This window comes from Eutrigla gurnardus (genome assembly GCF_963514095.1).
Source record: "Eutrigla gurnardus genome assembly, chromosome: 13".
Classification (NCBI taxonomy): Eukaryota; Metazoa; Chordata; class Actinopteri; order Perciformes; family Triglidae; genus Eutrigla; species Eutrigla gurnardus.
Window position 1 is genome coordinate 10,700,151 of NC_139936.1, and position 12,183 is coordinate 10,712,333.

At 43.0% G+C, this 12,183-nt stretch overlaps 1 protein-coding gene across 2 annotated transcripts in view; it reads left to right on the forward strand.

Annotated features, from left to right (window-relative positions):
• Positions 1–12,183, forward strand: part of grid2 (glutamate receptor, ionotropic, delta 2) — a 396,313-nt gene that overhangs the window by 220,050 nt on the left and 164,080 nt on the right. For both annotated transcript variants that reach the window (XM_084025430.1, XM_084025431.1), the window contains exon 3: positions 4,870–5,157. In XM_084025430.1, the coding sequence (XP_083881556.1) occupies positions 4,870–5,157 (288 nt within the window). The remainder of the gene's footprint in view (positions 1–4,869; positions 5,158–12,183) is intronic.

Consider the following 12,183-nt stretch of genomic DNA (forward strand, 5'->3'; position numbering starts at 1 on the left):
ACCATCAATCGTATGATGATTTAATCCATATCACTCGCCCGTTGCTTAGACTGCAGTTATAAATACATTTAAGAGCCTGCCTCACCAAAACCTGCCTGTCATCTCCAATATCTTTTTTTTAAGTTCCATAAGTTTCAGTGTTTGAAACTTGCAATTCAGCATAGCCTATATATATACTATACTCTTTTGAACTTGCAACGCACTGTTACATTTAAAAACAACAGTTGACCAAATTCTTACAAAAACTATAAAAGACAACACAGTAAAAAGACAAACCCATAAAAGTAACAGTAAAAAAAAAGACCAATTTAAAAGACAATAGGAGAATAATGCCGAAAGGCAACTCTCATAGTGAGTTGTTTACTCTATTCAAAACTGTCTAACTCCCCAATAGTGTCTAACGTACTCAAGAAAGATTTTTACAGCTACAGGCATACGGACACCCTTTCATTGTTTTTCTACAGATATTGATTCCCTGGCTTCTTACAGTATCCCACTCTCTTTCCTCTCCATACCCTCCTCAGTCACTGGGCCACAGAAACTGGATGATTAGTATCAGTGTGATGAAGTGTGAGTGTGTGGTGGGAGGAGAGAGGCAGATAGAGAGAAGAATCGGTCACACCTGGGTGCAGGTGAAGTGCTCGCAGTCTATTTCTCCTGACAGATCGACAAGCTGGAGAGAGAGCTCAATAACATGCTCCGTTGCAGACGACACATGTACGAAACACACCGAGCATACACCAGAAATGTAATGTAAACACGATCAGGACGAGGTAGCAGTCACACTCTTCGAATATATGAAAAGGCAGGAGAAGCAATTAATGTGTCTTATTTAACAAGCTGCTGACTTCCCGATATAGGTTTTGGGTTCTTCAAGATAAAGAGATGGATTACGATACAGGCATCACAGGCATGGAAATAAACATAAAAACCAAACAGACACGTAGTAAACCCTGTGGGTGACAATCTGAACTGCTTTGGTCTACATGTGCATGACTGACATGCATATCCTTCAAATAAACACCTCCGCTCGACTGCTTGACAGGGCTCGCCTGCTTTCGCGAGATTGATCCCGCAATGATTTATCGTGAATCACCGTGCTGCTCTTGTAGAGCAGGGCTTTAGATGTGCGAGAGGGTGGTTGTGTGTGGGCTGGTGTGTGAGTGTTGGGGAGTAGGCGGTTATGGTTCAGGATGGTAGTTGGAAAACTCCAAATGGTGACATTTTTCATTTGTTTGCACTCCTACACAGCTTCAGGAGCCCAAATCTGCTTTTATTGTAGTGGTTGTCCTTAAAGGTGTCGGCACGGTGTAAGGAGGCAGCGGAATACTGGGCCCACTCACTCAAGCAGGACTCAAATACAAATTATGTATATAGTTTTTAGCCTTAAATGTATGCAAAGTGTGTTGTTTTCTGAGGTACTGTCTTACTCTTTAAAGTGACAACAGACATATTTTGCTGCACTAGCACCTCTAGCTCTTTCACTCTCCTTGTGCACACTTCAGAGTGATGTAACACTGGCCTGGTTAACGCAACGGGCCCTTTAAGTCATTAGCAAAGAGCATTAATGAGCCTAGTGCTTAGAAGCCCCCTGCAGACTTAAGAGTGTGTGATGTAGAGGGGATGAGGGCACTAATTCTCCAAAGTGCCCTAATAACTGGAGGATTAGCAAAGCCTTCCATTAGCCAAAGCCTCGGCGATGCTAAGCTAATACGCTACAGCTAGACCGAGGCGAGGCGGCTAAAGTGTTAGTTAGCATGACCGCTATGATAGGGACATGGAATCTGGAGGATGTAGCTTGTGATACATGACTGGTTTAAACCAGCTCAGATGGTCTGAGGAATGCAGACTCACGTGCACAAACTGCATTCATACTTAATGCGCACAACGTAAAATCCACAGGTGGTTCTTCCCACACACACCCACAGGCGCTAACATGAAGGTGATGCCGTATATACGATGAGTCCCGACTCATCGGATTGAAGAATAATGACCATGACTAAGCAGTATGCTGAGACTTAGGGAAGTTTAATCATATATTGTTACACTTTAATTAATTCCTCAAAATGTGGACTTGCACAATGGGCAGTGAGATTGAAACTGCTTTGGCTTCCACTCATTAATCATCTACATCAATGCACGAGGAAATGGCTGCCTGAAATAACCCTCTAGCTATTGCTAAAAAGGAAAATCGTTCTTAACAGTGTATTGCCAATTAATTAAAGAATGGGTTTTATGCTCAAATATTTATAGCTATTGCCTCCCAATTAAATTTATGTCACTGAACTGCTCGGTACTTCAATGACAACCGTGTGACCAATTTACCTTATAAGTGGAAGCTTTGTGAGTAGACCAGGTCCAGAAAGTCATTTTGTGCATTCATTTTTTTGTGTTTACAAATGCAGACTGTTCAAGACAATTAAAGTGTCTTGAACAGAGGAATGCATAGTTTTAGGGTGACTTTCTAAAAGAAATGTATCCAAATCAAATCAGTAGTGCTTGAACTATGGGTTTGATCAACTTAAGCAAATACAGTCAAAACCCATTGTGTTGTGCCTCATTAATATGCAGAGAAAAATGCTTTGATTTGTCATGATTTGAAGATCCATTATCACAAACAAATTTCCAAACCAAACTCATTAGGTTGCTTTCAGGCACACCGAGTGACACATGAGACTTGGTGATATTGTACAGCTCTTATGTTCTCTCTCTCAGACACACACACACGCACACACACACACACACACACACACACACAAAGTTTCATTCTGCTTTTCTCAGCACTATGAATCTGTCTCCTAAAGCTTTTCTTCCTTGTTAACTTTCTTTCTTGTCTCTGGCTTTATTTTTGCGGCGTCGACAGATTAGTGTGTGTGGCATTATACAGCCCGACTGTGTGGTTTAGATTGTCCTTTCTTACCATTGTATCATCTGAGTGTGTATCTGTGTCTTTGTCTTTGCTGCACTGTCTTTAAAGGTGCAACGTGGAGTTCCTGGTCACATGCTCCAAACTGTTTAAAGGATCAAATCCAAAGTGGCATAAATGAGGAAACAACTTGTATTTTTGTTTTTTTGCTCTCCCCACCACCAGGCGACTGCTTCGCCGGATGTAAAGCGTGTGGCAGCTCCGGCTGTGTCGCAACTTAAATTTAGTCGGTGCAATCTTCAGAGTAGGGGGTGGGTGGGGGTTCTGATCCCAAGGGACTGACCCTACTCTCCGCTAGATCAGCAAAGGATGAAACGAAAATATAAGTTGCTTTTTCGTTTCTGGCACTTTTGGATTTAATCCAATAATGAATCACAACATACACGGACCCTCTACCTTCAATGTGATTCGGAAGCCCTCTGGGCAGCTCTACTTCTTCATCCCCTCAGTAAATATCTCTGCAACACAATACACGGACACATTTGACATAACGTTAACGCCGGAAACCTTTTCACTTTCTGTTGATAATGAACTCAAATTCTGGCCCGATTCTTACACATCCCACTTCTAAACTTGTTTACACAGTCAGCTGGAATTGAAAGTGCATGCTTAGACACAATGAGGAGCCGCATAGGAGCAGAAGTGAGGGATGAAATAAGATGGATGAGGAGTGGAGAAAAGGGGCAAGACATATGGACAAAATGAGAGTGGCCACGTGGGTTAAAGTAATGGATGAGCAGACTGTGGGAGGCAAAGAATTGTCCAAAAATACATAAAGAGGTGATGAAGGGAAGGAAGCAAAGAGGAATGGTGGATGTGTTGCCAAGAGCGATAACTAACAACGGGGAGAAAACGGCTGGTGCGTAAAGATGGTGGAACAGAGAAGGTGCTGAAGCGGGATGTTAAAAAAGGAGGTGGAAGAGGAAGGCGGATGACTCCAAAGTAAGGACAGTGTACAACATTCGGTGGCGCCGTAAGGCGACTAAAACGAGAATCACTGCGAGACTGCAGCTTTGAGATGATTAGGTCTGAAAGGTAAGCACTCAGAGGGGCTGTTTTGGACAAGAGGGGAGATAACAGGGGAGTGGGTCGAGAGGGTAGGAGGTAGAGGTGTTTTTGACAGCACTAGAGGTCTAGGAAGGGTGGAAAATGGAAGGGAGGGAAAAAGAGGTGAATTAAGTACAGATGGTGTCTCAGAGCTGAGGAGCATTTAGACCGTGGAGCACAAACAACTGGAGGATTGTGAAAAGTCTCTGTGGCGAGATGGGCATCTTTTACGACACGGTTTTATAATACGACTCTGATCATTGTCATAGTAGCTTATTTTAATAGTGTTCTACGATGCGCTGCTTTTACCATATTATTGTTCAGGATGTAGCCTGGAAGGAAATCAATAATGTGGACACATGCTTCCCTCCAGCCTGAAGACTTTGCTTAACTTTTATCCAATAGCTAGAATAGTGTTTGACAAAATAAGTGTTTTGGAAAGGCAGTCATGCCACAGTGCAGCATATCACACAAGTCTCAGCTTGAAATGAGTATTTTCAGGATCTTGGAGGCTTGCCTGTATTTTTTGAAAATATAGTAGTGCAGAAAAAAATAGTTTTTTGTGCTATGGGAGCCCACAATATGTGCCTACTTTATATCCATCATATAACATTACCTAGAGGTAATCCCTCTCCGTTTTCATGTCTCCTGCTTGTTACCACAGAGAAGGTTGTGTATGTCCTCAAAAGAACTGTACAAGGCACAAGTAGGAACAGCCCCCTAAAACCACCGTGGTGCTGCAATGTGGTGACCTGTAGAATAAGAATGATTTGCCTTGGTGCACTCCTATCACAAAAACGTATTATCAAAACTGTGACTTGATGTTTTGACCACTGGTGATTCTTCAAATGTGCAAAATTAAATGTGCCTCTTTTGTTTTTTCCCCCTCCTTCCAGCTTGTGAGCTGATGAACCGTGGTATCCTGGCCCTGGTCAGCTCCATCGGCTGCATGTCCGCAGGCAGCCTTCAGACTCTGTCCGATGCCATGCACATCCCCCACCTCTTTATCCAGCGCTCCCCGGCGGGCTCGCCTCGCTCCGCCTGCCCACGGACCGGTCGCGTCCCTGGAACAGACGACTACACCCTAATGGTCCGCCCACCCGTCTATCTCAATGAGGTCATCATGCAAGTGGTGTCTGAGTACAGCTGGCAGAAGTTCATCGTCTTCTATGATTCTGATTTTGGTAAGGAGATAATCAGCTAAGCAATCATTAATAAAATGATTAATGAAAGCAATCATTAAATCATTATTATTATTAATAATAATATTGATTGCTTAGTTTTTAATTCAATTAAAAACTGTCTGTCTGTCTGTCTGTCTGATTAAGACGGTTATTAACACATATATTGGAATCAATATAATACATTATTAAAACTTTCATCCATTTAAGTATGTGATTTAAAGAGAGCTTAATGACACCAGATCACATGACTAGTGTCAAAACAATGAGATGGGATTTCCTACAATGCTAAACTTGCTAAACTAGCTATTTGAGCAGGTTTACCTGTTTTTGTGAGTATAAGTGCAGGAGAGAGTACTACAGCATACTAGGGATGTCCCGATCCAGCTTTTTGCACTTCCGATCCGATACCGATATTGTAGCTTTTAGTATCGGCCGATACCGATACCGGCCGATCCAAGCATGTATTAAAGATTAAAAATGCCGGTTGATGGAAATGATCCAAAATTAGGGGCTGGAAAAATATGTCTGGAAAATGATGAGCATCACATTAATAGCTACAGATACTGTAAAACACTACGACATGAGTGCATATATTGTCTTATTTTATCAAGTAAAATATAATTTATAGGTTTACTCAACAGCCTAATAGTTCATAGAAATTCAGGTAGAAATAGGTTAACTCAGAGTTCCACATCTTATCAAAAACAATCCTCCCCCCCACAGGGAGTCCCTTGCTTTGCATTCACACTGCTCCAGCCCAAACGGGCTTTAGCCCGTACACACGTCATCACGTCCTAATACTACACACACAATATGGCTTGATGTTGTTTTGAAGGAGTGCATATATTTATCGACAACACTCGACCTGCATCAGCGCATGTGCGCACGAGCGGATCTGTGCGAGCAGGCAGCGCGGAAGCCGGTCCGGTTCCGGTACCGGTCCGGTTCCGCTCACACCACGAGTCTGAAGAGTGCAACAGCTTATCAAAATACAGTGTCAACTCCGTGTTTTCAAAGTAGAAAGCGACATCGTGGTGGTTTAACGAGGCGGAACGGCATCAGAACAACATCAAGCGCGTAAAGTCCACGAAGGAGAACGTAGCGGGAGCGCGCGGCGAGGATTGTTGAGGCTGCGCGTCTTGCGGAGCAAGTCTACTGTGCTGCACGGAGGCGCTCCTAATGTAAATGTTTATTGATTTATGAATGAATTGATAGGTGGCTTATTTTTGACGTATTGATTTTATGGCCTGTACAATGGTAGGGGGAAACACTGGACATGCACAGACAAGTCCGTCTTGTTGTTGTTTAGTGGATGCTGGACAGGTCGCGAGGTGTGCGCTAGGTGTGCTGGAAAACGCGGACCGGACTTTGGGGAAAACTGGAATAAAACGGGAATGGATTACCTACATCGGTGCGCTGAAAAACACGGACCGGAGTTAAAAAAAAAAACTGGATCGGGAGTTCGGATCGGGATTTTCCCGTGCAGGCCGATCCGATATCGATATGCATTTTTTGCTAATATCGGCGGCCGATCCGATCCAAATATCGGATCGGGACATCCCTACAGCATACAAATGACCAGTTCGGAGTGTAACTGCAACCCGGCAACAATGTATAGCCACGATGCACTGCTGCTCAACGGCGCCGCCAGGATTCAATTTCAATGTACGCACAGAAACGGCAAATACAACAACGAAAGGAAAAATACTTTTTTAAGACAAAATCTAATGTTTTCAGTATGAGTGAAATCAGTAGCGTATATCATGGTGATAGGCCCCGGTGCAAATATTTTTTTGTGCCCTCCATCCCCGCCCTAAACACAAGCGCACACTTGTGAGCACTCCACGCACGCACACACACGCTTGGACACGCACGCACAGTACGGTATGATAACTCTCCCGGCCCGGGGAGAGAGACATGCATCGGCTCGGCCCACAGTGCTCAGCAGCAGAGAGGTGACGAGACTAGAGCCGAGCTGTATTGTGTAGTGGAGAGGGGCCAACACACACTATGCGTAATTGCGCACACACGCGCGATCGTCCTCTCAAATGCGGCTGCGTCTCTCCAGGTCACTGTGTGAAAGAAAGAAAAGCTCTGACTTGCTTGGGCAGACGTTGTTTGGTGTCACCCGCTGATTTGCATAATTTAAATATCTAGCCCGCTGAATCTTCCAATCCGGCTCCGGTTCAGCACCATACATTTTTTTTTTCACCTTCAAAAAAAGTACGCACAGTGCGTACTGGATTCCGGCTGGCGGCGCCACTGCTGCTGCTAATGTAATCATAGCAATGGTTTCTCAGCATGATAGGTCATTAGAGAGCTAATGGATGTATGGTCTAAGTTTGAAATCTCTCTCTCTATATATATATATATATATATATATATATATATATATGTATATATCCCTCCCCCTCTCTCTTTCCAGTCCATTAACTCGGCTAGAAACATCCTATGTGCCTTTTAGAAAGCACCACTCTGCTGTCAGTCTCTTAGCTTCCTTCTACAGAAACATCACCTGCTGTCGCACACACGTATAGGTGCATTCAGAATTATAGATGTGTCTGGGTATGGGGGACCATGCTCCATATTGTGTCCTATCTTGTCCCTCTCTTTGGAAGTGGGGTCCCAGACTTAAGCTAACTCCCACAAAGCACATCACCTGTCAGTTAAAACCATGACACTGCCAGAAGCCTGCGTTGGTCTTATCTGAGATTAACTGTCTCCATACTATGTCTCACCTTCCACCTGCTTTGTTCCGGCACTTTTCTGTGTAAAAGTAACTGAACTATGTGTCGTAGGCTGGGGTTCTCTGCTGGTGCACTGCCCCTCATGGGTTTGACACTTAAAAAGCATGTCGCATTTTGGATCACACCCCAACGAGTGATGTCAGTGCAGATATTTTGCCTGTTAATGGAAAACACTCATGGTGACATGACTCAGCGGTGGGTGGACAGAAGTCTAATACACGTAAGCCTGTAGAGAGCAGCGTGATAGTTTTCTGCCTTGGGTGATTCAGTGTTGATTTAATCCGTATCGCCAAAGTGGGACTTCGTCTCACTCATTGCAGCCATTTAACACAATTAATGTGTTGTATGCATCGATCTCCAATGGGATATATCTGCAGTGGGATTGTTTTGTAATATGCTCTGCAGGCTCCAAGCTCCATCTTCCAGGGCATTAAAGCAGCTTATTGGTGTATTGAATATGTGTTCTAACTGGTGAGCTCTACAAAGCCGTTTATAGTGGATGGATATTGAATAGTGGCTAATGTGGCCCTTATGGAAATGCCTCACCTCAGAAGTCAGTGAAGTAAATACCATGGTTAAATAAACCCCAAGCTCCTTTTGGGAAGAGTGAAAGACATTTTCGTCTTTTCTTTAGATTGCTGGCTAGATTAGAAGCATACAGTAACACAGTTGACTGATCTGAGTGCTAAGTCCTGCTCTCTTGACATCGTCTATTCACTTTTACCATGACATATAAAGTTCTTTGCTGTTGAATGATGTTGAATGACGTGATGAGAGTCAAAGTGCTGCATTAGGAACGATACTGCTTGCTTGAATATATAACTTGTGTATCCTCGACTGCAGTTTGTTGAAAGTAATGCAGGATTTTGTTGATCAAAGGCCTTCAAATCTGAATCCACTGGTTATTTCTCCTACGCACCAAAGTTCTGCACCACTCTGAAAACCCTTATGCACGCCATGAATTCAACTTCTTTAACATTGCATGTAAATGAACAACAAATATATCCACGTCTGTTGGAAAAAAGTATTTTAGTTTGACTTTAACCTATGCAGGACTAAAAGAAGGAATGCCATTTTCCCTTAGAAAGACAACCTTCAATCAACTCCAAAATGTGTCCTGAAAAAAGGGCGTAGTTCACAAAATATCAACACAAACATCCCCATACACACACATATGCATGCACACAAGCACAGACACACACACACACACCATGTTCGTAGCCCACTTAAATCCTTCTATCCCCTCGGTGCTCTGTGACCACTGATTCAGCGCATGGATCCTCTGGGTTTTGGCAGTGATGTTCTCTCAACCACAGAAGGCCCTTTAAAGATATCACCATTGTTCCCTAATGGCCTCACCCCCTGTTCAAGGAGAGAAGGGAGAAAGAGAGAAGGGGAAAGCGACGGAGAGGGAAAGAGAGGCAGAGATGGCCTTTTAAGATGATAGCTATGCTCCCAAAAGGCCTCGCCTCTGTACAAGGGTAGTTCTTTAGAGAACAGACAGTTGAGTGTGTCCTCTCAAATGAAGCCACGGTGAAACTGTCCCAATCCCTATTTTCAGCTCTACTGGTGCGTTCCGGACACTGAGAACACATGTTTTCTCTCTATTATCTCTCTCTCTCTCTCTCTCTCTCTCTCTCTCTCCCTCTCTCCCGTGGTCCAACTCTCTCTCCCTTCAGCTTCCTCTCATTTCTTTCATTATTTTTCTGATATCCGCTCTGTTTTCTCTTCTTTTCAGTCCATCCTCAGGTGTGTCATATTCACACGGGGAAAACCAGACGTATCATAAAAATCTGAGTGACACGTTACTGTTACCTGCTGCATGACCTTACCCATAATCCAGTAAGAACCGCGGCAACGCCGGTCTCGTTGAGCAAACGTGGGAAGTACCACTTAGTGGTAATAACATTGTTGACATTAAGATGATTTGTTTTGCTTTGCTTTTAGCCAATGACAAGAGGGGCCCGAGGCACAATAGTAAAAGGTTACACCGAACGGAAGAGCTGTTTTAAAAGTGAGCTGCTTTGCTTGTTAGGTTGCCAGTTTTTTAAATTTTTTATTATGAGAGAACAATAAAAGCGTTGGTACTTTATGGCTTGTTTGATCAAAGTGAAAGTGAGGATAAATGGCTTCATAGGTTCTCTGTTGAGCATTCAGAACATGGATTCGGTGTTGTAATAATGCGGTTGATATGAGTGGGTTAGGGATATGGCTTGGAGTTCTGGTTGTAACCCATTTCCACGGTCATTAAACTCTGCACTGTCACCTTGCATATTGCTGTCTAATGGAGCATATTAATAGTTTTAATACAAAAATCTATACCTTGAAATTTACGTTCCTCCTATCTTTTAACTCCCTCCCAACAATTTGCTCATTGGTGAGTAATGGCCCAGATGAGAACAATGGGAAAACTCCTCTTTTTGTCCTTCCTTTTTTTCTCCCCGTCACAGTGAATAGTGTGAAAATGCCAACCTCTGATGGGTTCATACAAAGGAGAAGTGTGTGTACCGTATTGTGCCTGCCGATGTCACAGTGAAGAGAGTGTCTGCCTCTTATATCTGCTTCTTTGTGGAGCTGGAAAAGACAAAAACATGACATGGCAGATAGGGGTGAACATTTTAAAGAGCAGTGAAAAGGGTAATAACAAAAAGAAAGAAAAAAGAATGAAATGGTGCAGAATACAGAAATGGTTCATGCATATGCTGTTGCTTAATGAGAGATGGATGGAAAATCAGATTTTCTTTTTTTTTTTAGATTTTTTTGAGGCATAGACGCCTTTTATTAGCAGTGGATAGATTGGAAACATGAGGAGAGAGAGGGGATGTGACATGCAGCAAAGGACCTCCGGCCGGGATTCGAACCGGGGTCGGCTGGGTATGTACGTTCGTACATGGCATGCGCTCTAACCACTCCGCCAACTGCGCACGGAAAATCAGATTTTTAACTTAAATGGATCACTTTTAAGTGTGAAGATACTGAATGTCAAGGTTTCGATTTGAAAAGACTCACTTTAGGTAAATGCCCAGCCTAACCCTATAGAAAAGTTAACCAACTTTTTTTTTTTTGCGTGAACAGTGTCACAGCTCTTTGTCAATCCGTTTTTTTTTTTTATCTTGGTAATAACTTTGTAATACAGAGAGCAACATAAAACATTGGTCAGACATAAAATGATTCAGAATATTTACAAAATATTAAGGAACAAAAGAGCAATAATCATAATTTACACGACTAAAAAATGGTTTTCTGTTTAAGAATATAAAAAAACATAATTTTGTCCAACTTGATCTTTTTTCCTGAAACTGTACTTACTTTGAAGTTACAGACTTAATATGTCCCACACAATACTTTGCATTACACTGCAGGTGTCCAGAATTGCCTGAGGGAGAAATAATTGGAAGGGAGAGCATGAAGACGTCGACGAGCATGAAATCGTTTATAGAGTCAACGGAATGAGAACAAGGAATGATGAGGGATGGATGCATAGATGGATATCTTTTTTTTAGCGATAGTGTAGCCCAGAAACGCTGCAGGGGGGAAAGCTGGTGGGAGGTGAAAGAGGAGGTGAAAAATACATAAAAGCTGTGCCAAGAGAGACGTGGGAAAGTTGATGATAAAGGCATATTCAGAGGAAGGGCGGCAAACAAGTACACTCATGAGCCAAACACCAAAGGTCGACAAGCTTTATACGGGGAGCACATGTCTTACTCTGTCTCCTCCAGAGTAAAATTGTTCAGAGAGCAAGAGAGAAGAAGAGATAAAAGAGATTGCAAATGTATAAGGGAAAACAGCAACAGCCAAGCAGAGAGGGGATGGGGACAGAGATCTAAAGGCATAGCAGATTTCTGTAGGGCAGAGTATGAGGCAGTCAGGAAGGCAGATAAACAGAAAAACAACTGGAAAGGGTGTAAAACCTTTTATAAACACGTGACCCCAGAGTTGTAGTTTATATCCGTGGAGGGCACTGGAGGTGAAATGTCTTTAGCAATGAAAAGATGAGAGCGAGAGGGAGAAAGCGGAGAGAGAGATGACGATATAACAGCATTTAATGGTGCGGCAGACTGCTGCCAAGACATTTTATAAGACAAACCCAAAGAAGCTAAACTTCTTTTTCCGTAAAGCCGGAAATTCTCAAGTTTGGGATTGTGATAAACCTCAGAATTCTCTGTCAGGACAGAGAGCGAGCAGCCACCCATAAATGAAAGGAATTATGGGAAGAAGTTCTCTCACTTTTAGCCTTCATTTTGATATACCACTCTCAATTCATGCTGCAACTCAGGGG